This window comes from Lagopus leucura, unplaced genomic scaffold, assembly GCF_019238085.1.
Source record: "Lagopus leucura isolate 7727_CA_CO unplaced genomic scaffold, USGS_WTPT01 Super-Scaffold_100039, whole genome shotgun sequence".
Taxonomy (NCBI): Eukaryota; Metazoa; Chordata; class Aves; order Galliformes; family Phasianidae; genus Lagopus; species Lagopus leucura.
Window position 1 is genome coordinate 3729798 of NW_024962288.1, and position 27097 is coordinate 3756894.

General features: G+C 52.4%; 1 protein-coding gene across 1 annotated transcript; it reads left to right on the plus strand.

Annotated features, from left to right (window-relative positions):
- Positions 1 to 1048: 1048 nt before the first annotated feature.
- MYH7B (myosin heavy chain 7B) lies at positions 1049 to 27027 on the plus strand. The gene is made up of 43 exons (XM_042883643.1): positions 1049 to 1094; positions 1835 to 1990; positions 2721 to 2824; positions 4243 to 4386; positions 4490 to 4646; positions 4743 to 4770; positions 5728 to 5824; positions 6714 to 6737; positions 8030 to 8122; positions 8868 to 8931; positions 9051 to 9149; positions 10108 to 10211; positions 10460 to 10598; positions 11170 to 11288; positions 12061 to 12210; positions 12547 to 12717; positions 13423 to 13602; positions 13686 to 13818; positions 14315 to 14391; positions 16004 to 16091; positions 16532 to 16649; positions 17223 to 17346; positions 17789 to 17925; positions 18681 to 18936; positions 19480 to 19722; positions 20107 to 20283; positions 20619 to 20764; positions 21301 to 21391; positions 21550 to 21939; positions 22353 to 22479; positions 22943 to 23061; positions 23271 to 23467; positions 23634 to 23983; positions 24375 to 24499; positions 24687 to 24802; positions 24933 to 25125; positions 25226 to 25429; positions 25531 to 25656; positions 25777 to 25947; positions 26152 to 26256; positions 26522 to 26617; positions 26697 to 26834; positions 26913 to 27027. The coding sequence occupies exons 2-43, from the start codon at positions 1894 to 1896 to the stop codon at positions 26919 to 26921; spliced, it is 5826 nt and encodes a 1941-aa protein (XP_042739577.1). The 5' UTR covers positions 1049 to 1094; positions 1835 to 1893; the 3' UTR covers positions 26922 to 27027.
- Positions 27028 to 27097: the final 70 nt, after the last annotated feature.

Below are 27097 nucleotides of genomic sequence, written 5' to 3' on the forward strand. Positions count from 1 at the left end.
ACAATGAAAGCAATGCCAATCCCTCCCCTCCGCTGGGGCTCAAGCCACAGGGACAGGTCTGCAGTCCTCCTCCATCACTCCAGAGTCATTTAAATGGGTTTGTTTGTCATTTCTGTGTCTCCAGGACATGACCACTGGAGTGGGGAGCCAAGGGACAGTTCAGCACTGATGCTCCCCCTGCTGAGGAGGGGGATAGCAACCACCTGTCCCCAGCCAGACACCGTTCCCATCATTTCTCTGGTTAGACTCACTTCTGTCTTCAGAGACTGCCTGCTTCCATGGTGGCAAGGTGGTTTGAGCTAGAGTTCATGGTGGTGCTGTCAGGACAAAGCTGTGCTTTGGGTGGTGATCACTGCATTGCCTGTGGAGTCTTTGGAGCCAGCCTGGGAAAAATGATATGGGGGAAACTCAGCAGCCCCTCTGTACAGAGGGATTTTTAATCCTTCCTAGACAGGAACCAAGCTCCCTCATTGAGGTGAGTACGCTTTGGGAGCAGGGTTTGGGCATTTAGTGATGGGCAGAATCCTACCAGAATCAGTCCCTGGCAAAACCATTGCACTTCACTTACCAGTAAAGCAAATTGTGACTTTTGGTGCTAAATGGGAACGCTCTGTTGTGGCTGGGCGAAGCAGGCAAACCCTTGGGGAAGAAGGCAAGTGGGTAAGCAGTAGGGGCCAGCCCTGAGCCCCTTGTCCTGATTCTCCACTCCGGGGCTGTTCGATGAGGAGTGACTGGACCAGTGCTCAGCCAGAGGTTCGGGTGTGCTGACCTGGGAAGGCAGAAAGCAAAGCTCTCAGTGCTGCACTCCTTGTTGGTCTGCAGAGCTGCACTGCCTGCAGGGACTGCAGTCCCTCTCTCTGCCTTTGTGTTCGCCTGACAATACAGGAGTAAAAATAACCAGGCTGCATTTGCAGGGAGATAAAAGCGAAGTTTGCCTTTTGTGTCTCTCCGGGCAGTGGGACAGCAGCACCAATGGAGCTGTGTGGACATGACACATGGGAATTTCTGACATATCTTTTCCCACTCTGACCTTGACAGACACAATAAAAAGGGGCTTTGCGGCATGCACACAGCCACTCAGTCCTATCACTAAGGTTAGTAATAAGGAGCATGTCTGTGTGCGCGCTTCTCTTCCGCTACTAACCCTCCTCACCTCCGCAGGGTGGAAGTTTCTGCAGGACAGGCACTGACTGTGGGCACAGGGTGGGATGAAGCTGAACCGAGAGCACTTTTCTATAATTTGTGTGCTTTGCCAACATGCCTGCTAGCAGCACACTGATTTTGCTCCTGGCAGCATTGGCATTTAGGCTTCCTGCTGCGGGACGTTGCATTAGATGGATGTTAGAAAGCAGTGCTGTAAAAGTGCCTTTCCAAGCAGCTGTCAGCACAGTCCTCTAGAATAGGTCTTCCAAGGGAATCATGCCTCCATTCCTGCTTTTATCATCCCGCAAGATTGCTCGGCAGCATGAACATGGGTCTTTACAGAAGCTTTGTGTAGAGCACCAAGGCTCCAGCAGGTCTGTAGAGCTGGAGTAGCTTTTAGCTGGCTTTGTCAAGAAAACGGGTGCCACTAACAGCGTCTCGCCAAGCCATAAACACGAGTGTTGATTTTGACACCAGTGTGATACAGGCTTGCACAGCAGGGCTGATAGCAGCAGAAGGGAAAGCATTCAGTGATCGTGTTGTTATTACGGTTATTATTTGCTAGTATTGTCACTGTCTTCTCTCACTTTCTAACACCAAGAGCATGTTTGGTGACTGCACATCGCTGATAGCAGCCCAGCAGTAGGTGCCTTCTCTGTGCACTGACTTCTTGTCCCTTCCCTCCTTTCAGCATTCAGGTGTCTGTCATTCTTCTTTTGCTGTTGGCAAGTCCTCCTCCAGCCAGACAAGATGTCTCTGTTGGACATGAGCGAGTTTGGGGAGGCTGCTGAATACCTCCGGAAAAGCTACACAGAACAGCTGAAGCTTCAGACAATCCCATTTGATGGTAAGCCCCAAGCCCTTGGCCATAGCTCTCAGTGGAGATGTTCCCATCCCTTCCCTGGGTCTGCTCCCCAAGACACTGCATGTGCTGCAGAATTGCCCCCAGCACCCAGAGAACAGGAGGATCTCAGTAGGTTTCTGAGTGTCCCCTTGCTGGCTGAGCAGTGGGAGGAGGTGGCCCATCATCTCCTGTGACCCTTAGGGGTAGGAGACTGAGGGAGATGGGCTGAAGGACTGGTGGTGGCAAAATCTCTTCCATCTCTATTGGAAATGTGCAGAACTTGCTCTAAGCCATCCCACTCTGCCCTGTGCCTTCTGACACAGCAAACCAGGGGAGTTTCACTTCTTCTCGCCTTCCTTTTTTATTACACTTTGTCTGCAAACACATGGGAAACAGCAGACTTCATTCATACATTTGACCTAGGCAAAATAAACAGCTGCCAAACATGGAAAAGGCAAAGAAATCCTCACTCCTATCACCGAGACTGTAGGAAGAAATAATCACTGTCCTTCCACATTATCACACTGCATTCACACAGCATTCAGTTGACACTTTAAAATAGTTTTCTAGACATCAACACATCCCTTCCCTTCCCTTCCCTTCCCTTCCCTTCCCTTCCCTTCCCTTCCCTTCCCTTCCCTTCCCTTCCCTTCCCTTCCCTTCCCTTCCCTTCCCTTCCCTTCCCTTCCCTTCCCTCCCCTTCCCTCCCCTTCCTTCCCTTCCCCCTCCCCAGGGAAGAAGCGTGCTTGGATCCCGGATGAGAAAGAAGCTTACATTGAAGTGGAAATCAAAGAAAGCACCGGTGGCAAAGTCACTGTGGAAACTAAAGATAAGCAAGTAAGCAAAATACCTTTCCTTTTCCAAGGGCCTGCAACTATGTGTGGAGGGGGGATATGTGTGACAAGATCACGTCTGAACCCAGCCAAGATGTCCCTGAGAACCCATCCCCACTCGGCACTCAGTTGTCCCCTGAGGGCTGCCATGGGTTTGTCACTGCACAGTGTCAGCACGCTGTAGGCCAAGGATTTGCTAAGCGTGCCAGCCGCTCAGCATCCCCCACCAAATGCTTTCAAACCCGGGGTACTGAGCCAGGAGGGAGAAGGGGACAGCGGTCAGCTCCAGCACAGCCCATTGCAATGCTGAACCATTGCCTTGCTAATCTTGGAGGTAAAAATCAGAGGTAAGGAAACAGGTCTTGCTTGTTTTAGCCTGGATTTGCAGTAGATTAAGCAGCACTGTTTGGGGAACAAAGAATAGGCAAAGAACAACATCCATTACAAATAGCTGCGAATGAGCTTAACTAATATCTCCTTCTCAGCTATGCGAAGTGCATGGCAACACTGCTGCCATGCAGAGACTCTCACGGGTATAAAATGGGGAAAAAGAACCAGCTGCTGACCTGGCAGTAACCGGTAGATGTGGTTGTGTTTGTTTCTCAGCTACATTTCATGGCACCGAGAACTGCTTGTGCCTGCCTAACTTAATTACGTCTAATTGCCTTTGAAATGTGCCAAGGTTCTGAAAAGGTTTTTGTCTGAAATTGGAGAAAAAATAATAATAAAAAACTCCTCCTATGAAAGGTAACTTACTGTGGAGGGGAGCATCAATCTGAAATCTTCCTTTGCCTTTTTAAATGCTTTGGTTCAAGATCTCCAGATTCTACAAACAAAGCAGTTTCCAAACTCTCTGAAACTGTTTGTGTTAAAATTTGTCATGGATTTGCAAAACCTGAAGCTGTACCTGCTGCCTCTGGATCTCAATTCCAACAGAAACAGTTTCAAGAGACAAACCCCGCTGTTGTCCTTCCATCTATTTCCCTTCTTTTAACATCTAACACCTTTCAACGCCCTGTGCTTAATGCTCACCTATTAAAAAAAATAATAATCTCGGATTTTGTTTCAGATGCATTAACAAGCCCATTTGCTAAATCCAGGTCCTCGCATCCAAATATGTAAGGTGATATTTCCCCGAGGCTGGGATTTGCAGGATTAAACGGATCTAGCTCCAAGTGGTGGGGTGTGCACGTCAGCTGTTTGCCAGATAACCACAGACCTCTCCAATGGGATGAGGGGTGCTGAGCGCTGTGCAGGGCTGTGCCTGTTCCCCTGTCCCAAGGGTGGCACCTGCAGGAGGGCAGAAGGAGGCCGGGGGCAGAGGTGGCACCCGCAGGGAAATGTCTCCATAGTGGAGCTGAGACGATGTAGGGCTGAGGCTGCACCGGGTCTGAGCCCAGTGCTGCCACGTCGTTCTGGCAGACGCGGGTGGTGAAGGAGGATGAGCTGCAGGCCATGAACCCCCCCAAGTTCGACATGATCGAGGACATGGCCATGCTGACGCATCTCAATGAGGCCTCCGTGCTCTACAACCTCAAGCGCCGCTACTCCCACTGGATGATCTACGTAAGCCACCACCGCTGGGGGGTCCCCGCCTCCCTCCCCCCGCCATGTGGAGGAGGGCTGCCGGGGCTCCCCATCACCTCAGCCTCCCCCTTCCCACCCACAGACCTACTCGGGGCTCTTCTGTGTCACCATCAACCCCTACAAATGGCTGCCGGTCTACACCGCGCCCGTGGTGGCGGCCTACAAGGGGAAGCGGCGCTCCGAGGCTCCGCCGCACATCTACTCCATTGCTGACAACGCCTACAACGACATGCTGCGCAGTACGGGCCGGGGCGATGGCGGCGTGGGGGGGGCTGCCGGCAATGGCGGAGGGTCGGGGGGCAACCCCCACTGACTGCTGCCTCCTTCCCTTGCAGACCGCGAGAACCAGTCCATGCTCATCACGTAAGTCTCTCCCCTCACTTCCCGCCTTCGTTTCACCCCCTGCCGCCATCTTGCTGCCCTCATCCCGCCCAGTGGTTGTCAGCCTGTCCTACGATGCCAGGCTCCCTCACGGCGCCCGTCCCTGTGCCACAGATGGCGGCTGTGGGCAGAGGAAAATGGCGGCGGTGGCGGGCGGAGGGGCAGTGGGCGACGTGGGAGGGTGTAGGCCAGGTTGATTTCAAGTGACATATAGATAAGGGCTATATAAAGGACTCGAAAGGACCCCAGGCTTCTGCCAAGAGCCATGGACATTTTTAGCAGCGGCCATAGCCTAATTAGGCAATGCAGGGGCTGAGGAGAGATGCTTGGCTCTGGTCCTGCGTGCTGTGCTCCCCGGCTCCCCCCGCTCTTTGTCATCTGGGATTACAATAGGGAGCAGCTATCTATAGGGATGAGCTCACTGGGCCCTTCGCAGCCTGCGAGCCACCCGAGCCCCTTGCTTACCCAGCCCCGTGTGGGCACAACCTGGGCAGGATCAGCCATGCCGTGCTGCCCTGGCCATCTCCAAACAGCCAACGAAGAGAGGCTGTGCTGAAACCAGCCAGCATTGAATCCCAGACAGCTGAAGCCCTGGGGCAGGGCTGTGTGCCCACCAGCACAAAGCTCAGCACCGCCTCAGTGTCTGCTGGCACCTCCTGACAGCTGTGTGCAGCCCCATAGCAGAGGGGCTATGATGGCAGCCTTGCTCCGAAGGACGCAGTGCAGGTTTTTGCTCCTTTCCACATTTGCCCTCCCCTTGAGAACTGCTGCCTAGGATGGCAGGGCGATCGCCCCATCCGTCCCTCGTGCTTCGCTTACCCTAGCTGGCACAATGCGTGGGGTGGTTGGGCAATGCCGGCAGGTTTGCAGAGTCTCTGTTTGAAGTTTTGCCTGTTCTTTGCCTCATATCCTTGATCTGTGTATTTCTGTTACCCTAAGCGGAGAATCTGGTGCTGGTAAGACTGTAAACACCAAGCGGGTCATTCAGTACTTTGCCATTGTCGCAGCCTTGGGCGACACACCGGGCAAGAAATTAGTAAGACCTTCTTTTGAAAGAAATTCTTGCTGTTTTCTTCCTTTCTTTTTCTTTTTTTTTTTTTCTCTCCCTGCCCCCTTCTCCCCCCCCCTTCTTCCTTCCCCCTTTCTTCTTTTTTTTTTTACTTTTTTTTTTTTTTTTTTAAATTCTTCTCTCAACTTTTTGCATTTGGAAACCTGTTTTGGTCTGACCCGCCCAGGGCTTGGCTTTTCCCTGACTTTTGAACAAGCAAGGCTTGAAACTATCTTGCTCAGGGGGGAATGGATTTTTTTAAGTGTCTGCTCACTGTGAGCAGCCTGGAACAGGCACTTCGGATGCCCTCTTTATCTTCTCTTCTTTCTTCAACACCCCACAGATCTTCTTAAGGAGCTCGAAAGAAATGGTGTAAAACTGCAATTTCCCACCTGGCTCTTTTAAGCCTTGCTTTTCCTCCTTTTCTCCTCTTTTTTTCTTTTTCTTTTCTTTTGTTCATTTTGACCCTTCTCTACCTTGCCCTTTTCTTGCTCTTGTTTTGATTCTTTGGTGCTGGTTATTTTTGAGCTGCTCTTGCAATTGCTTCTTTCTTCTTGATACATTGAGGCTCCAGCCTGCTTTCCCCTTACAGAAGCAAACTGGCTGCTTTAGGTATCAGACAAACAATACTTCAAAATTTTCTTTACTCTTACTTGGTTTGGATTTAACTGTTCTTGCTTTCTGATGCACTTCTTCATTTTCTTGAGCTAATCTATTTAACAACTTTTTGGCATATCTTAAAAAGTTTAATCCTCCCATTTTTTCTTGGGCCGTTTTTGGCACTAAATGGCCATGTCCTGCTTTTCTGATCATGCTTCTTGTGGTTCTTGCCTGGCTTTTCTGGATTTCTAAAGACAATTTTCTTTCCTTTCTTTAGGCAGCTGTTGCCACTAAAACTGGGGTAAGTGTTACAGACTCTTAAACTTTAATGCTGAGCGCTGGGTTCTGCTGCAGTGGAGCTACAGCAGGGTGATAGGAAATGCCAGTGCCTACAGTCATGGCTCAGCCATTGTAGCAGCTCACATGTATGCCCTTAACTCCCAGCTCCTCTTTTGGAGCACCAAGGAGCTGCATTTAGCTTATACGCATGGCCAGCTGCATTCCTACCCTTTTGGGTGGGAAATCCTCATTAAAATGTGAAGCTCAGCCCACTCAGGAAAGCTATTACTAAGAGCCAAACAGTTGGAGGGCTGCGTGTGTGAGCTTTGGGGTGGCCCATGGGCAGGCAGGGCAGTTTTAGATTGGGCTAAACTTGAGAACAACAGATCAAAGGATATCAAAGGAAAAATGCAGCTTGCTACTAAAAACCATGATTCACAGCTGCTCCCTGTCTCTTTTGCCCTTTACGTGCCCGGAGCTGCAGAGGCAGAGTGCAGCCATGCCCCACATGTGGTGGTTGGCACCCAGCAGCAGAGCAGTGGGAGCTGTCATGGTGTCAGGGTGAGGGCACTGAAAGGCTCTCTCATGGAAAGTGCCCCTGTTGTCAGACTCCACTGTCCTCCGTGTGGTTTGGCACAAGTCTCTTGCGTCTCTCTTCTAATTCTTGTCCTGCTTTGCCTGTGTTAGGTGGTGCCTGTCTCTGTCTCTTTGAACTACATGTATGAAACATACTATGAACTATGTGTATGAAGCATGGTTATGGAGCTGTTAATCTCGAGGTTTGCTCCAAAGAGATGCAGAGAGACCAGCAGATCATGCCAGCTGGGAGCCATGATGTGTCCCTGTCACGCTGTGGCCCTGCCATGCATTTGGTTGGTGCAGGGAGCTAAGCCTTTTTTCTGCATCTCTTCATTCACAGTGCACTGATGCTTGAACTGTCCAAGACGCTGGTTTGGTGGAAGGGGAAATGCCTGGCAGAACCTAAAACGTTTGGGCTGTTCTGACAGTGTGTGCTTCCTCTTGGTTTGCATGTTGTAGCAGCCTAGGAAGGGAGCGAAGGACTTCTGGGTGCAGTTCAGGCAAGGGGAATCCCAGAGAGAGCATTGCTGCAAAATCCAACTCTTCTGACCCCAAACCCAGCTGCATCCCTTCGTGAGACAACGTGAGGCTTCAGGAACAGCAGGCTCTAAAGACATCCAATGAGTGCAGCAGGCAGATGGGCACAGAGCCTCATGCTTCATTTCCCTGTGACACTGATGACAGATCTCCTTTAGCTGAGTGGGAGCTGATGCATTCTTTGGTTTTGTTTTCCAGGGCACCCTCGAAGACCAAATCATTGAGGCTAACCCAGCTATGGAAGCTTTTGGCAATGCCAAAACCATAAGAAATGACAACTCCTCACGTTTTGTAAGTGTCTTAGAAAGCCACTGCTGATGTGCAGGGTATATGTAAGCTAAACACATCATCCATAGCATAATTGCTTTTGTATGGTGTGGGCACAGAAGTAGCTCTTCTTCCTAGGAGGGCTGGAAGGGCTGCCAGGGCCAAACTGGCTAAGTTGGTGCAGTGGATTGCATGTTGGTCAGAACGAATTGTCCCTGTAATGACAGCCTGGAGCTGGAAAGTCTGTTCCAGGATCAGCACTAAGGGGCCAGCAATCAAAGCTCGGAGTGCTTGATAAACGTGTGTCCTCGAGGCAGCTGCATCCCTTTTGTAAGCCCAGCCTGGGTCTGTGTTAGGGTGTGGAGCTGACTGACCGCAGTGGCTTTGATGCCTGTTCTTGTGCCTGTGGGGGATGGAGAGGTTGTGGGGCTGAGTCTGCTCAGCACACGATAGCCAGGAGGCTGTGGGCAGACTGGGTGTCATACTGCTCTACAGGAGTGCTTAGCTTTCAGAGCAGGCCTGAGGACAGGGATTTCTTTGCTGTGAGCAGTGTTTCTGCTCACCAGTGTTTAAAGCCTCAGGTGATACCACCTACCTTCTACCAGAGAACTTCACCCACTTGTCTCTCACAGAGCACAGTATCTTGCCTAACATCAGCAGAAGTGGGAAATCGCCAGTGATGCTTTAGCTGTGTGAGTTTACTAGGAGCTGCCCAGAGTTGTGCCTGTGTAGACAAGCCCGGTGTTTACCTCCCTGTAAATGCTTTCAGGGCAAGTTCATCCGCATCCATTTTGGCCCCTCGGGGAAGCTGGCCTCTGCAGACATCGACATCTGTGAGTAACACATGCCAGCTGCAGGGGGTGGATTTCTTTCTTGCTGTTTCTGCTGATGGTGGGTCAGCTCCAGGGCAAAGCAAGCCCTCTTGTAAGCTCTCTGCCCTGTTTGCTTCTAGATCTCCTGGAAAAATCAAGAGTGATTTTCCAGCAGCCCAAAGAGCGAAGCTACCACATCTACTACCAGATCCTCTCTGGGAAGAAACCAGAGCTGCAAGGTAAGGCAGCATAGCCTTTACAGTGTGACAGCTTGAAAATAGCCAGGAAGAGCTCTGTTTTGAGCATCAGGGTCCTGCTGTCCATAAGGGCTGAGCAAACCCAGCTTACCATTCAGGTCTGGCCCTCAAATGCTTTGATGACTGTGCAGGATTGTAGGATTTTCAGATAATTCAGGGTGGAGAAACCAGTCGCTTTGGTCTGAAAACTAAAGGCCTTTCTGCAGCTGTCTGGGAGTGGGATAGCAGTCTCTGAGTCTGTCTGCAGGGTGGGAGTGCACCTTGCTAAGGTGCCTTGCACAGAAACTCCTTGTTGAGTGATTCTGCACTGACTTCAGCACATGCAGGTAGGATATATATACTCATTTTGGGGTAGGGGAAAGTGTTTTGCAGTCCATTCTGAGCTCCTCCTGCCACCCTAGGGGGATGATTTTCTTTCAGGTGAATTTGCAAACAGCTGCACAGCTCTCTTGCTGCAGCAACCCAGGTATAGACACATCCTGAATGTGTTCTCTAATACAGTACCAGCTGACCCCGAATTTGCCTTGGAGCCACTCTTGTGTGCTGGGCAGTCCTGCCTGCCCTCTAGATGCCAGGTTGCACAGAGTGCTCATGAAACCTTTCCACACAGCAGGAAGATGGGTGCCACAATGCCCTGGGGAGGTCAGCCACTTGGCTGCTGGTTCTCGAGCCCTCTGCTGGCTCCAGAACAATACCTTATTAGGCAGGTCTGGATTGCTGCACTGTGCAGCAATCTTATCTGGTGGTCACAAGGACATGGATGGCCACTTCTAAATCAGTCTGCAACAAAGCCATCTCCCAAGATAGCAAGCAGGAGAGGTGATTGGTGCCATCTAGTTGAGGCCAGTATGGCTTTACTTCTTCATCTGTGTCCAGTGTTGGCCCTTTTGCACCAACTTTGTCACTCTGGCCTCACTGCATATGTGTCTTCTCACAACAGATATGCTGCTGCTCTCCCTCAACCCTTACGATTACCACTTCTGCTCTCAGGGTGTAACAACTGTGGACAACTTGGATGACGGCGAGGAGCTCATGGCGACAGATGTATGTGCACTTCCTTCATGCCACAGAGCCAGAAGTGGGGGCCTGGGGGAGAGTATGGGCATCTTGGGGGTGTTGGACTCACGGTCAGATTTTCATGGAGTGGGATTCCTCGGCCAGATGTTCACAGACTAGAACACCCTGTCCCACTCAGCCCCAAGATAGGGAAAACATTGGGAGACAACAGGAGCACCCACCCTCACCTCAGGGTGCTGATTTTGTTCTGACTGTGCTGCTTTGTCTCCCCTCAGCATGCCATGGACATCTTGGGCTTCAGCAATGATGAGAAATACGGCTCCTATAAAATAGTGGGCGCCATCATGCACTTTGGCAACATGAAGTTCAAGCAGAAGCAGCGGGAAGAGCAGGCAGAGGCTGATGGCACTGAAAGTGAGTTTTAATCTGTGCTGCCAGATTCACCCAAGCTGAGCTTGGCATCCAAACTCCTCTGAGGGCAGGCTGTGAAAGCAGCCCTGGTCTGTGAACGTTCAAGATTGTGATCCTGAGCAGCTGCAGTGTTAGGACCTGCTCTGGGCACACAGAGGAATGTTCACCTGGGGGCAGGCCTTGTTGTGGTAACACTTGTGATGGAGGAGTTTGTCTTCATGAGGAGTGTCAATACAGGTTCAGCTGCTACATGGTAATTAAAAAAGACTGTGATCTAGTAGAAATGATTTCTTACAGAGCTGATTTCCTCGCTACAGTCTACTGTAAAGAGACAAAAATTACCTCGTCAGCCCAGATTTACTGCATGAGAATCTAAGATCCCAGCCCTCTAAACTGTAACTTCTAAGGCAGGAGGTGCAGCCTGTAAGAACAGCATGAAATATCCAAAATTGGAAATTGCAGTTCAGCCACTGGAGCAGGCCTGAAGTTAGTTAGCATTGATCAGCAGAATAGCTGATTTTTTCTTTTCTGTGTCCTACTTTCTTGCTTCCTAATGCCTTGTATGGTTTTACAGGTGCTGACAAAGCTGCCTACCTCATGGGGATCAGCTCAGCTGACCTCATCAAGGGGTTGCTCCATCCTCGTGTGAAAGTGGGCAACGAGTACGTGACCAAAGGTCAGAATGTAGAGCAGGTGGGTGTTTCAGGACACAGGCTTCTATACCCATGCTGGTATGTGACTCTGCAGTCAGGCCCTGTGTGCAGTGTTACTTGCTCAGGATGCCTGGTGCTTCAGTTAGGAAGGAGACCCGAGAGCATCATGGTAGGATGTATCCACACTTACTGGTTCCTGGTAGTTGGGACAGTTGGCTTCAGGGTTGGCAGGTTGTTTTGGATGGTAACCAAGGCTTTGGTTATCAGTATCTTTAAAATGTGAGTTGGATCATAGCCAGAAAAGGTTTGGTTTCTATGGATCTGCTTCAGACAGTCACAGTCCCATGAAAAGTTCAGTTCTGGACAATAGAAATCTCATCTAAATAAGCGATCTTGTGGGAGACTGTAATGCAGCAAAAATGCATCTGCTCAGCCACGTCATGATTGAGTACCCAAACCTGGCCTGGATGCTCTCAGCCAATTCTGAAGTAAAATTTAAGAGGACCTCAGATATTGACTGGAGTCCTATCCAGAGGCAGTGAGGTGTAGGCTCCTGCCATGCACATCTGAAAATATCGCTTTGGACTTGAGCATATACCCTGAGACCTTGGAGGTGCTCATTGGACCAGAGGTGCAGGAACATGCTTGTGAGCATGGGAAAGCTTATCAGAGAGAATGCTGCAACCCTGAACTCCCCGGATCTGTCAGTCTCTCCTTTGTGCACTAAGAGGAGTGCTGTCCTGCAGCCTAATGCCTGCAAAAGCAGTATGATGCATGGCGCTCACAACCTGCTCTCTGGTTTCCTTTGGCAGGTTGTCTATGCTGTGGGAGCCCTGGCCAAAGCCACCTATGATCGTATGTTCAAGTGGCTGGTGACTCGGATCAACAAGACCCTGGACACTAAGCTGGCCAGGCAGTTCTTCATCGGAGTACTGGACATTGCAGGCTTCGAGATCTTCGAGGTGAGTTCTGTAGTCCCCTGCAATGGGCTCAGGGGAATGTTGTAACAAGACAGCTAGGTCCCCTGCTGTCTTAACAGCTCTATCTCTGCCAAGAAACTGTTGGTCTTGATAGAATGAGCTCTTGTCTGTATTTATTTGTCTGAAATAAACAGGCAGCTCCATAGCTGCTGCTCTAACATTGCTGTGAAGCCTCCAGTGAGCTCCTGGCTACCTGTTTTGGTAGCAACTTGTTTGAGTCCAGCAGGGGTTGTTCTTCACATCCAGACAAAGCAGAACAGTGATTCTCTTCATCTCTGGAGCTTTACTTGCTGAAGCAGGTTGGTTTTGTTCTTGCAGTTCAACAGCTTTGAGCAACTGTGCATCAACTTTACCAACGAGAAGTTGCAGCAGTTCTTCAACCACCACATGTTTGTCCTGGAGCAGGAAGAATACAAGAAGGAAGGCATCGAATGGGTCTTCATTGACTTTGGCCTGGACCTACAGGCTTGCATTGACCTGATTGAGAAGGTAAAGCATGAACCAGGACACAGAATTGGCACTTCTGGTAGACAGCTTGTTTGTAAAGACAGGAACAATGAGAAATGCTCTGCTACCAGAAATAGAATTAGTCTCTCCCCAATCAGTGGCAACTGGACAACTTAATTTTTCCCACATATGTAGCTCAGAACCTTCAGCTCATTGTTTGGACCATGTTTTGAGACACATTTTTTGTCTTTGTGGGGAATTCTGTTTTACTCATCAGTGAGCAACAGAACCAGGAGATGGGGGGAGAGAATAAAATGGATGGAACAGAGAATTTTTCCTCTAGAGAATGGTGATCTCACTGATTCTGAGCACCTTTTATTTATAAAAGATTTCCACAATTTCATGGAGGAAACCTGCCCTTTCTTTTTTTTTTTTTTTTTCTAAATGAACACAACTGTCAGGATGTTGGAGAGAACCACTCCTCTCCTGACAGTAGACCACATCTGGTCAAGACCAATGTCTTGTGGGCCTGGCCAGTCTCACTCTCACTGGGCGGAAGAAGCAGCCTGGTGTACACCAGGGGAGCAAGGAGAGTTTGCCCCATGGTAGATGTCTTGCACTGTTTGCCTGAGTGAGGACATGACCTCTCTTGCCTCACCTTGCCCAGTAGCACAGACAGTCTCCCATTCTGGGCTGGCACGTGGCAAGAATGAAATCAGATTTCCTCATGCCACCTTTTCTCTGCAGCCACTGGGAATCCTGTCCATCCTCGAAGAGGAGTGCATGTTCCCAAAAGCCTCCGACATGTCATTTAAAGCTAAGCTCTACGACAACCACATCGGGAAGTCACCCAACTTCCAGAAGCCCCGGCCGGATAAGAAGCGGAAATACGAGGCCCACTTTGAGCTGGTGCACTATGCTGGTGTGGTACGTGCCTGCCTGCTCTTCAGCAGCACTCACTCTCCTCTTGCAGGGCTGAGCTTACCTTTGCCTTTCTCCTTTGCCCACAGGTGCCATACAACATCATTGGGTGGCTGGACAAAAACAAGGACCCTCTGAATGAGACAGTGGTGGCCGTCTTTCAGAAATCCCAAAACAAGCTCCTGGCCTCTCTCTATGAGAACTATGTGGGCTCCAGCTCAGGTGAGGAACAACCTCATCCTTCTTCAAGCTGCACTTTGATCCCTTAACTGCAAAGCCTCATCATAGACACACACAGCTGTTGATGGAGCAGCCTGGGCAAAGGGAGGACCCACACCAGCTCTTAAAGCCTCTCACCTGGGTGGGTGCTCTGGATGTGCAGTACTAGCCTAGGGGCTTTAGGTGGCTATGGAGAAGCAGGCTGAGTCTATGCAGGGCTGTACTCCTGTCCTGGTAGACCTGCAAGAAGTGACATAGGGTGCGTGAAGGACTGACCTGTTGCGAAGAGATGGGGGACAACACAGAGCTGGATGCTGTGGGAGGAGTTTTTGTCAGGCTAAGTCTGCAGCTGGCTGTTACTATCTCTGCTTTACAGAGAGCAAGGGCTGTGGGCATATCACTGACATTTTCAGTGCAGAGGTGCTTGGAGGTGCTATGGGGTCCTTCAAAGCAAGCTGTCACTTTGCTGATGTACTTAATCCATATTTTAACCCAACAGAGGAACCTCACAAACCAGGGTCCAAGGAGAAACGTAAGAAGGCAGCTTCCTTCCAAACAGTGTCCCAGCTACACAAGGTAAGAGCCAACCCTTCGTGCGTGGCCATGAGGGATTTATGTACAGAGCATCCCAGCACCAGTTCCACTCCCCTTCCAGAACTCCAGGCTATCTTACACATGAGCTCCTCGGTCTTGAAGGACCACAAGGATTCCAGGGAGATGTCCTGGCTAGGCAAAAGCTCCTGGCATCTTCTACTTGGCCCTGTGCCTGGCAGAGTCCCAGCCCTGTCCCCGTGCTGCTAGGAAAGGATGTGAGGCTCCAGACTGGGAGAGCCATGGCTCCCTTTGAGCTGAAGCTTGTGCTGCTTCTGCCCACGTGATGCTTGTGCAGCTCCTTCACCTCTGAGGGAGCGGCAGTTAAGACTTGTAGTGATGTTTAGATATTGTATTACATGAACATCACTTTAAGTCTGTGCTACTTCTCTCCTCATTCTTGTCGGCGGGAAGGACAGCCTTTGGGCAGAAGAAAATGGAGGAGGCTTTAATGGGTCTCTGAGCATGCAGCTCTCTGCTCTCCTGTCCATGGAGAGCTATGTGACAGCTCAGGATAACTCGTGCCCCTGATCCCATGCTCACCATGGCATTTATTTGTCCATCCCAGAGTTCAATCAACTTAAAAACAGCACAGAGAGGTGTCTGTAATCCCAAAGCTGTGGTCTGCTGTGACAGTCTTATGGTCGCAGGGTGTTCAAAGAGAGTCTTGCCATCAGATCCACCCAGAGCTCTAGTAGCCAAGGAGAGGTTCCTGGGGACAAGGTTCCTGAGCAAACCTCATTCAGAGAAGCATGCGGTGTTCTTTCTTCTGCACAACTCACAGTCCCTGGGAAGTGTCTGTGGTGAGAAGTTGCCCCATGGTAGGGCTTGCCAGAGCTGGTCTTGGACTGGCTGAGCCTCTAAGGAAGGAAAGGCAACCTGGGAAAAAAACAAGGATGCAAATGCTTTTCCCACAAGAAAAGGCAAGACTGTGAGTCATCCCAGGATTCAGGCCTGTGACAATGCTCTACTGTAGGGCCTTAATCCCAGGAGCTCGTCTCCACTGTCCTGCCAGGGCATGCTGGTCTCCAAGCAGATATTCACAGAGCATCCATCATGAGCCAGACCTGACGTAAAGCTGCTGGAAGGATGGAGAAGGCTCAGGCTGGCCTGGCAGGGCCCTCTGTTACAGCCAGAGGGCATGGGCAGAACTCTGGAGTACAAGGAAAACCCCTATTGAGATGAGGGCTGCAGTTGGTATGGATGCCAGCAATGGATTTGTAGAGTGCTGAGGGCAGGGCTGATGGACACCAGCAGAGCTGTACGCCAGAAATGTGCTCAGTCTTGGTTTCTGGCTCTTCCCTGTAGCAGAACTTCACTTACAAACACTTGTGAGGCACCTGACTCCTGTCTGGCACAGCAAAACCAGTTCTGGTTGGCATGTCTGCCCACCGTGGTTTCTCTGCTGTTGCACACACCTTGGCAGAAGGCAATGGTGCTGCTATGGGCAGCAGCGAAGCAAGAGGGAATTCCCTCCTCTCTCCCCCCACCATGGGCAGTATCTGCTCTCTGCCTGCCTGTGAGAGGAAGGAGCCAGAGAGAAGCTGTGGGAGCAGAGACATCACCTCATGCCTCGTCCCCCATGTCTGCCTTACAGGAGAATCTTAACAAGCTGATGACCAACCTGCGCTCCACTCAGCCCCACTTTGTCCGCTGCATCATCCCCAATGAGACAAAGACCCCAGGTATGCATGGACTGAGACAGCACCCTGGCAGCTCCTTCTGGCAGGGACTCCTGCCCTGCTCCTGTACCCACGTGCTACCCAGTCCTTTTCTCACTGCGGTTTTGCTGCTGCCAAGGCCTGGCTCCATTTCTGTGGAAACCACTGAGACTCTTGCCAGTCTCCTCTACCAGTGAAGAAGTTTTGCCAGGCTCCCAGCTGGGCTGTGTGCTGGCAGCTGGGCTGCCTTGCACTTGTTTGACATCAGGCATAGATGAATTTTTCAGACTGATTTCTATCCTCTTGGGCCTGGGCTGCAGCACTGATGCTCAGTATAGGCTTACAAAACAGCTTAACGCCTGTGTTCCCAGAACAGCCCCCATAGGCTGCTTGCAGAGTTCAGGTCATGCTCCCCCCATCCTCTTGGGCTGAATGTTTCCTCTGTCCCTACTCTCACCCCCTAGGAGCCATGGATGCCTTCCTGGTGCTGCACCAGCTGCGGTGTAACGGTGTCCTTGAAGGTATCCGCATCTGCCGTAAGGGATTTCCCAACAGGATCCTCTACGCAGACTTCAAACAACGGTAACTCCCTCTTCTCCCCTCCCCAGCATGTGTTCTGGGGAAGCTAAACTCCCAGCTTGTGCCGGGCTGCTCGGAAGCCCACATAACGTGCAGTGTGTGACAGGTCAGGATAGCTGTGGTACCAAATGTGGGTTGTTTTGTGCCAGGCACAATGAGACAGCAGGGGTACTGATATTTCAGGTGCTGAATGCAGGATTGATGCAGGTGATTGGAGGCAAGGCACAGGACCTTTGGTCCTGGTTCTGATATCCTTCTGCTTTGGGGATCCTTACCATTCCCTAAGTTGACTCCATCCATCCTGCTCAGCCTGGTCCTGAGCCAGGCAAGGTGAGGCCAGTGGCCTCCTCCTGCACAGTCGTCCTCATGTACAGGGCCTAAGATATGGCAAGGTTTCCTGGGATCTGCTCTGCAGCAGATCCCAAACTGAAGCCTGGAGCTCCTGCTCCGTTTGTGGCTTTAGCTTGTGCTGTAGTGGGTGGGGACTGGCACAACTTGGATACAGGGACAATGATGGAACCACCAACTCTGTGCTGAGGTTTTCTTGAATGCCCTCCCTCTGCTTTGTGCTTGCAGCTACCGCATCCTGAACCCAGCAGCTATTCCAGATGACAAGTTTATGGACAGTAGAAAGGCCACAGAGAAGCTGCTGAGCTCTCTGGAACTGGATCACTCCCAGTACAAATTTGGTCATACCAAGGTGAGACCAGGCAACTGCTGGTCCTTGGGGGGGTGATCTCATTGCAACCCATCTCTTTGCAACCCCAGCTAGCTGGTATTGCCCAGCTTGCCCTCTGTCTTACTGCAGCTCTGCTGAAGCCCTGTGCTCTGCAGGCTGAGCATGGCCTTCATGAGACTGAAGGAAGCAAAAAGAAGCTAGGAGGAAGCAGGTCTGGGTGCTGCTGCCTGAGCTCATACCACCCAGTGCAGCAACTGGTCCTACTGGGAATATGTGGGGATGGATGCAGGGCAAGGAGTGCTGGTGTCCAGCTGTTCCCCTCTCTACAGAGCCTGGGTTTGTGCCCTGCTGCTCTGAATACCCCCACTTTGGGCTGTACATAGAGCTCTGGCCTGTCTGACATGTCATGTCACCCATGGACTCTCTGTCATGGTTGACTCCGTTCTCACACCTTTGTCTACAGGTGTTTTTCAAGGCTGGTTTGCTGGGCATGCTGGAAGAGATGCGAGATGAGCGTCTGGCCAAGATCCTGACCATGCTGCAGGCCAGGATCCGTGGGCACCTCATGCGCATTGAGTATCAGAAGATCATCAGCAGGAGGTAGAGTTGTGGGGGGAGAAAGAGTTTTGTGAGTGCTTCTTTTTTCCTCTGTGCATTTCAGTGGGTTTGGTTTGTGGGGTTTGCCTGTAGCTGGCAGAGGATGAGCATGTGTCCTGATTTCAGCTGGTACAGAGTTGTTATTTCCTTCACTGTGTCTTATGATACTGTGTTTTCTCTTTAGGAAAAAAAATAATGTTGATAACACACTGCTGTATTAGTTGTTGCTGAGCAGTGCTGTACAGAGCCAAGGGAGAGTGGGTGAATGACTGTATGGTGCTCAGCTACCTGCCAGGTTAAACCACAACAGCATGGAAGGGGTGGAGGCAAACCTACAGGGCCTGGCATTCTTGACAGGAAGAGTCGGTGCATCTGGGCTGGGAAAGTGTTTGGTTTCCATTGGAAGAATTCACTGGGTGCAGAAGGAGGAGATCTGAGAGTCACACCACCCATCCCACCAGCACCACTGCAGTGTGATCATTCATACGACATAGAGCTGCCCAAGGAGGCTGTGGATGCCCCATCCCTGGAGGCATTCAAGGCCAAGCTGGATGTGGCTCTGGGCGTCTTGTTCTAGTGGTTGGCGACCCTGCAACTAGATGATTTTTGAGGTCCTTTTCAACCCAGGCCATTCTATGGTTCTATGGTACTGCTATTTGTCCTGCTGGTGAAGGATGGAGTCAGGTCTCTGCTGCAGATGAGAGTTGGAGGTGGGGCATCTACACCCATGATGATCCTTGTTGCTTGTATTCCTCCAGGGAAGCCCTTTATACCATCCAGTGGAACATCCGAGCCTTCAATGCTGTTAAGAACTGGTCCTGGATGAAACTGTTCTTCAAGATCAAGCCTTTGCTGAAGTCTGCTCAGACTGAGAAGGAAATGAGCAACTTGAAGGAGGAGTTCCAGAAGCTGAAGGAGGCTCTGGAGAAGTCAGAGGCTAAGAGGAAGGAACTGGAAGAGAAGCAGGTCTCCATGATCCAGGAGAAGAATGACCTGGCTCTCCAGCTGCAGGCAGTGAGTACCTCACCCTCTCCCTGGCAGCATAAACATAGTGCAGGGTCTGTGGGTAGAGGAAGGAGCAGAGAGTGCTAGATCCCTTCTCCAGACTCTTGCAGTTCTGAGACCCACTCATTGCCACAATCCATTTGAGATACTGTGTTAGACCCCGTGAAAACCTGAAGCTGCATTACAGTCTTGCTGTCTCAAGGCTGTCGTGGGAATTTGTGGTTCCCTGGCTCTGAAATATCTCATATGATCTTATATGGAGGTGGAAGTGATGGGAATGTTTGCTGCCCAAGCTGTGGCTGATGTGTGGCAATTCTGTGCCAGAAAGCGTCAGTTCAGTGTTTCTTGCCTCTGGAAAGTTGGGTGCAGTTAGCTTTTCGGCTCTGGTCAATGCTAGATGTTGTCCCTTGGCCCTGCGTGGAGCTCCTTTCATTACACCTGATCACTTTGGGTTTGCTCTGTCTTCCACTCCATGACTTTTGCAAGGACAGTGTGACTGCTGTATACTTTTGGAGCAGTGGATGAGCACCAGCTTTCTTGCATCTTTTTTAGGAGCAAGACAACCTGGCAGATGCAGAGGAACGCTGTGACCTGCTGATCAAGACCAAGATCCAGCTGGAGGCCAAGGTGAAGGAGCTGACAGAGCGTGTGGAGGACGAGGAGGAGATGAACTCAGACCTCACTGCCAAGAAGCGCAAGCTGGAGGATGAGTGTGCAGAGCTGAAAAAAGACATCGATGATCTGGAGATCACACTGGCCAAGGTGGAAAAGGAGAAGCATGCCACGGAGAACAAGGTGACTGACCCTTCTTGCAGGGAACGGCCTAATTGCCAAGATATGTCAGCCATTTAGGGGCATGTAAGGGAATTGTTGGGGACAATACTGCTCATGTGTGGGAGCTGAGGCTGAGCAGAGTGCTAAAAGGTGTGGCAGAGAGCAAAACCCCACAGCGTCCTGCCTTACAGCATGGGATTGGCATGGGCAAGTGATTCTGTGCAGTAGCAAATGTTTTGGGGTTTTGACCAAAGCCAGCCAAGGGAGAAAGGAGCTGGCTGCTGCTGTGGTATTGAGCTCCTGTTGATCATGGATTCCTGCCTTTCGTAGGCCAAGCTGCTGTGTTAGCTTTGCATCACCTGTCTCTAAGAAGATGCACTTAATTTTTTTACCTATCTGATCTAGGTTAAAAACCTGATTGAGGAGATGGCTGCTCTGGATGAGATTATTGCCAAGCTGACGAAAGAGAAGAAAGCACTACAGGAGGCTCATCAGCAGGCCCTGGATGACTTGCAGGCTGAGGAAGATAAGGTCAACACGCTGACCAAAGCGAAGGTCAAACTGGAGCAGCAAGTGGATGATGTGAGTCATGGCCAGTGACAGTGAAGTGAGAGTGGTTTGAATCACACACCTTTGGGAGAACCCATGGGCTGCCACCAAGTGGGGTCTGGAAAACGTGGTGATTGTTGATTACCATGCAATAAGGCCAACTGGTGAGCAACCTCATTGACAAACTGCCTCTGAACCAGAGGACCCCCATGGGGAGCAGCCCTGGGCTGAGGGGAAGGAACAGGAGGCCAACTGGGAAACAGCTATGGCTCTCAGGGCTGGGTGAAGTTCCCAAGCAATGGGCATGGGGGAGGTCAGGCACTACAAGGGCTTCCTGCCCCCCTATCCTGTTGCCCTTTGTTCTCCAGCTGGAAAGCTCTCTTGAACAAGAAAAGAAAATCCGCATGGACCTGGAAAGAGCCAAGAGGAAGCTTGAAGGAGACCTAAAGCTGACACAGGAGTCTGTGATGGATCTGGAGAATGACAAACAGCAACTGGAGGAGAAACTCAAGAAGTGAGTGTGTGACATGTACTGGGCTGTGCGCTTTATCTGTCAGTGCCTGCTTCTAAGCCAGGTAGACACATGCAGGACCTGTTGGGATGTGGCTCTGAGCACTGCTGGTGAGATCAGTCCAAGCAAACGGAGGGTTTAGTTTTAATGGGCACTGTGCAGAGGTGCTGCAGGGGCTGCTCTCCTGAGATGTTTCTCAGCTGCACAGACTGACAGATCAGGGACCTGTAGGACTTCCTTCATACTAACTTGTTTGGCAGGATTCTAATGTGGAGCTGAGACCTCAGCTACAGGTACAAACTTCATCACCTTGTCACTTCGTCCCCAGCTCTAGTTGGGGAACAGGCAATTGCAGGCAAAATCTAAGAGCCAGGCCATCTGCTGCTCTTCACCCTGTTGTGCACTTTCCTCTGAGGGTTAGTTTATTTTTCTTCTGGGCCTGGATAATACAATGCAGGGAATACTTTTCCTCCAGCTTCAGGATGCAAAGGGCAGGATAGTGTTTGAGCAGAGGTCAGCTCTGCCTTCTTTCTGTACAGGAAGGACTTTGAAATGAGTCAGCTGAACTCAAGAATTGAGGATCAGCAGGTGACTGAGGCCCAGCTGCAGAAGAAGATCAAGGAGCTCCAGGTATGGTTGGAAGTCTTGTTCTCACGGCCCAGCGGTCCCAAATTCCCATCAGATGTAATGTGCAGGGGGCATCTACGTGGGTTGTCCCATTGTGGGGAGCAAAGATGCTGGAACATTAGACAGTGCTTGGAACATCTGCCCCATCCTGGCCTTTCTAGGCCCGTATTGAGGAGCTGGAGGAGGAGCTGGAGGCTGAGCGTGCCGCTCGAGCCAAGGTGGAGAAGCAGCGGGCAGAAGTGTCCCGGGAGCTGGAGGAGCTGAGTGAGCGGCTGGAGGAGGCTGGAGGAGCAACGTCTGCACAGCTGGAGATGAACAAAAAGCGGGAGGTGGAATTCCTGAAGCTGAGGAGGGACCTTGAGGAGGCCACGCTGCAGCACGAGTCCACGGCGGCCGCTCTGCGGAAGAAACATGCAGACAGCGTGGCTGAGCTGAGTGAGCAGATCGACAACCTGCAGCGTGTCAAGCAGAAACTGGAGAAGGAGAAGAGCGAGATGAAGATGGAGGTGGATGATCTGTCATCCAACATCGAATACCTCACCAAGAACAAGGTGGGTGCTCTGCACTGGGCAGCTTCATCTCCTTTGTGAATAGGCAGCTGTGAGTCTGTCATCAGTGCAGCTCACTGCAATGCGTTCTGCACAGCCCTGTCCATGCACACTTATTCACTGGGTGTAGCCTGTCCCTATTGTCGCCGTGGCAGCACCTGCAGAATGCTTTGCTTGTCCTAGTCAAATCTGGAGGATCTGGGAATACAGTACTTGTGTGAGAGACTTCAGAATGCTACTGTTAGCTTAGTAGGGATGTAAAAGCTCTGCCAGGCTCTGTCTACCTGCACTGTGTGCACCAGGGATTTGCTGAGCAGGGCTGTAAGGTTCCAGGCCGTGCAGTCACTGAGTCCCTCTTGGGTCGGTGCTTTTTGGGCAGAGCCTTGTCTCATGTAGGCTTTACTTGTTGCATGCAGGCCAATGCTGAAAAGCTGTGCCGCACCTATGAGGACCAACTGAGCGAAGCCAAGTCCAAGGTGGATGAGCTGCAGCGGCAGCTGACTGATGTGAGCACACAGCGGGGCAGGCTGCAGACTGAGAATGGTAGGTGGGGGTGTGTGGCTGTTCCTGCACTGGGGCGTCTGCGCTGGGGAGCTGTGGTTCAGTTGTGCAGGCTGTCCAGCTCCTCGCAGGGGCAGATATCAGTGGAATCTCCATCTGGAGGAAAGGGGAATGGATGTCCATGGTGTGCCTCTGCTCAGGGATTGCAGTGCTGTTGTATGGTGTGGCAAGGGAGGGGACCTCTGTGGCAAGGCTGTTTTAACAGGTGCTGGGGGGGGGGGGGGAGGTATGGTGATCTCAGGCATCAGGAGAGGGTTCTCAGCTGTCACACTTAGCCATTAGCTTCTGGGGGACACCTCTGTTCATGGGCCACAGCTTGCCTTACTGGGAATACAATTGGCTTCTGGCGTCTCAGTGCAACTGAAGGCCATAAGATGTGAGCGGGTGTGGGCTCAAGCATGGGTATCCAGCCCCAGCACAGCTGTTTGGCTGTGTTTGAAACCAGGGGAGCTGAGCCGGCTGCTGGAGGAGAAGGAGTCATTCATCAACCAGCTGAGCCGTGGCAAGACCTCGTTCACACAGACCATTGAGGAACTCAAGAGGCAACTAGAAGAGGAGACCAAGGTGAGACTGCTGGGCCATGGCTGGTCTCTGGGTGGCTCGGAGTGGCAGATGGCAGTGCAGTGGGCCAGCGCAGTACTGAGGAGGTGGGACATAACCTGCATACAGATGCACCAAGGCAGCTTTTAGTCACTGAAAAACAGAATTGCTTCCCAGCTGGCATCCAGGGGCCTGGGGCCAACTGCTTATCTCATGAGCTGTTCCTTCCTCAGAGCAAGAATGCCCTGGCGCATGCCCTGCAAGCTTCCCGCCATGACTGCGACCTGCTGCGGGAGCAGTACGAGGAGGAGGTGGAGGCCAAGAGCGAGCTCCAGAGGAACTTGTCCAAGGCCAACGCTGAGGTGGCCCAGTGGAGAACCAAATACGAAACAGATGCTATCCAAAGAACAGAGGAGCTGGAGGAAGCCAAGTGAGTCTCATGCCTGAATTAGGTTACCTGTGGGTGGCAGGTTTCTATTTAAGGATGTGACCCTCCCAAATCCGAGGCTTTTTGGGCAGACCAAGGCCTTCCCTGCAGAGCTGCAGGTGGGCTGGCATTTGGGCTGGAGGCGCTTACTCCTTGCTGCTGTCTGCAGGAAGAAGCTGGCCATTCGGCTGCAGGAAGCAGAGGAGGCTGTGGAGGCTGCCCACGCCAAGTGCTCCTCACTGGAAAAGACCAAGCACCGGCTGCAGACAGAGATTGAGGACCTCTCAGTGGACCTGGAGCGAGCCAACTCTGCCTGTGCTGCCCTAGACAAGAAGCAGCGCAACTTTGACAGGATCCTGGCTGAATGGAAGCAGAAGTATGAGGAGACTCAGGCAGAGCTGGAGGCATCACAGAAAGAGTCACGCAGCCTGAGCACAGAGCTCTTCAAGCTCAAGAACGCCTATGAGGAGTCTCTGGACAACCTGGAGACCCTCAAGAGGGAGAACAAGAACCTGCAGGGTAGGACTGGGATCAGGCCTTCCCTCAGACTGTTGGCAGCCTTGGCCCCTGCTGTCATGGACAGCCCATAGCTCCCATGTCCTTAGCCCTGAGGCAGCTGTGTGGCAGGATGGACATCCATCTAGGCAGGGAGCACTGTGATCCTTTGACAAGAGGGTCTTTTGTGGTTCCTCACATCCCTCCTGTGCCCTGTCCCTCCTTTCCTTTGCACTGGCCACAAGGGAGCACAGCAGGGCCCAGCAAAGGGGGCTGGTGCCCATTTTGCAGGCACAGCCTTGGCACCCAGGGACTGGGGGAACGTGGGCACAGCTTGGGTGGGGTGATGAGTTTGTCCTGCAAGAGGCTGGCACTGCAGCCCCACTCCTGACCAAACACCTTCTGCTCCTACCAGAGGAAATTGCTGATCTGACCGACCAGATAAGCATGAGCGGCAAGACCATTCATGAATTGGAAAAGCTCAAGAAAGCCCTGGAGAATGAGAAGAGCGATATCCAGGCAGCGCTGGAGGAGGCTGAGGTGAGCCTGTGTTTCTCACTGAAGCTCACAGATGCCTGCTGCACCTGAGAGCCCCTGGACTCCCTACAGCTCTGGGGAGGTGGTGCTGGGGCAACTGGATGCCATTCTGGGTCCTGCTTGTGGGGGCTGAGGCCAGGCTGGGGAGGCTTCCCTGAGGGACTTTTCCCAGAGCTGCTGTTGTCTGTAGGGAGCCCTGGAGCATGAGGAGAGCAAGACGCTGCGCATCCAGCTGGAGCTGAACCAGATCAAGGCTGATGTAGACAGGAAGCTGGCAGAAAAGGATGAGGAATTTGAGAACCTGAGGTGCGTGTGGCAGGCTGGGCTGCTGCTGTGGGCTGGGGCAGCATCATGGCCACAAGACAAGCACGTCTGGCTGAGGCTGATCCAGACAGATGTCCCCGGGAGTGGAGCTGACACATCATCCCTCCCGCAGGCGCAACCACCAGCGTGCCATGGACTCCATGCAGGCCACGCTGGATGCTGAGGCTCGGGCCAAGAATGAGGCTGTCCGGCTGAGGAAGAAGATGGAGGGAGACCTGAACGAGATGGAGATCCAGCTGAGCCATGCCAACCGCCAGGCTGCCGAGTTCCAGAAACTGGGTCGCCAGCTGCAGGCCCAGATCAAGGTGGGGGGGATGGGCTGACTGCTGCCCCTGTGCCACCCCTGCCTTCTCCTAGCTCTCTCCTCCTCCTTCCTGTCACAACTGACCCCACGCTGCCCCACAGGACCTGCAAATCGAGCTGGATGACACCCAGCGCCAGAACGATGATCTGAAGGAACAGGCGGCCGCCCTGGAACGCCGCAACAACCTCCTGCTGGCAGAGGTGGAGGAGCTGCGGGCTGCCCTGGAGCAGGCTGAGAGGAGCAGGAAGCTGGCAGAGCAGGAGCTGCTGGAGGCCACCGAAAGGGTCAACCTGCTCCACTCACAGGTGAGGGGCTGCAAACTGGCTCCTGGGGCACTGCTGGGACTGGTGAGCTGTGAGCCTGTTGGGCACGGCCAGCCCTTGTGGCACTGCCTCTTTGCCTGCAGAACACCGGCCTGATCAACCAGAAGAAGAAGCTGGAGACCGATATCTCCCAGCTGAGCAGTGAGGTGGAGGATGCTGTGCAGGAGTGCCGCAATGCTGAGGAGAAGGCCAAGAAGGCCATCACGGATGTAAGAGGGGGCTGGGGATGGTGCTGAGTGGCTTGGCAAGGTTATGCAGCATGCATGAAGGTCTCAGAGCTCTTCCAGGCAGGGCTGCCCAGTGATGTGCCTGTGCACTTGGCCTTGCAGGCTGCCATGATGGCAGAGGAGCTGAAGAAGGAGCAGGACACGAGCGCACACCTGGAGCGGATGAAGAAGAACATGGAGCAGACCATCAAGGACCTGCAGATGCGCCTGGATGAAGCAGAGCAGATTGCTCTCAAGGGGGGCAAGAAGCAGATCCAGAAGTTGGAGGCCAGGGTGAGGGAACAGGGGCAGAACCCTGGTGGTATGGGCTTTGCAGGGCACTGGAACTACACAGGGCAGGCCCAAAGACTTGTAAGCCTGGAGCCTTTGCCTGGAGTGGCTCAGCCTTAGCTGCAGCTGCTCTGAGCTGGGGAAGTGGCTGGGGCTCGATGTCCCTGCCTGGGCTCCCATGACTGAGGTGGCCTCTCCTGGCTGCAGGTGCGTGAGCTGGAGGGAGAGCTGGATACGGAGCAGAAGAAGATGGCTGAAGCCCAGAAAGGCATTCGCAAGTACGAGCGGCGGATTAAGGAGCTGAGCTACCAGGTATGGCAGCACCGGGCACAGCTTCGGCCCCATGCTTCTCCCCATTTGCTGACCCTCATGTTACTCAACACCCCCAGCATCTGCCCTCCTGCTCTGTGTTGGTGGCATGGCTTCAGCTGAGGGCTGGGACCCAACAGGGCCAGTCCAGGGGGCATGGAGTTGGTGGATGCAAAGGGAGCACAGGGCTGCCTTGCACTGGGGCAGCAGGGCTGAGAGGTCTTGCCCAGCACCGGAGCCCTGCTGACTGGGGTGGGGGCACTTGCAGACGGAGGAAGACCGAAAGAACCTGACCCGGATGCAAGATCTGATCGACAAGCTGCAGAGCAAGGTCAAGAGCTACAAGCGCCAGTTTGAGGAGGCGGTAAGTGCAGGTGTGCTCTGCTGCTCTTCTCTGGCAGTACTCAGGTCAGTCCCTCACCCCTGGCCCTGCCTCCCCCCAGGAGCAGCAGGCCAACTCCAACCTGGTGAAGTACCGCAAGGTGCAGCACGAGCTGGATGACGCTGAGGAGCGAGCTGACATCGCTGAGACGCAGGTCAACAAGCTGCGTGCCCGCACCAAGGAGGTCATCACCTTCAAGGTAAGGCCCAGCCCCGCTGCCCACCCTCTGCTGCCAGAGGAGCAGCTGCACAGCACCAACACCCTTCTCTTTCACCAGCACGAGTAGGAGGAGCGTGGCTGCCCACCCTGCTGCCTGCTGTACCTTGGAGGCAAATGGCTGCAACAGTCACTGCCAGCTTTGCGCCGAGTTAATAAACGTAGCTGTGCCAGGAGCGGCTCCTCTGTGTCTGTGCTGGTATGAGGGGCTGCAGCAGCGAGGTGCAGGGTGAGCTGGGATCTCTG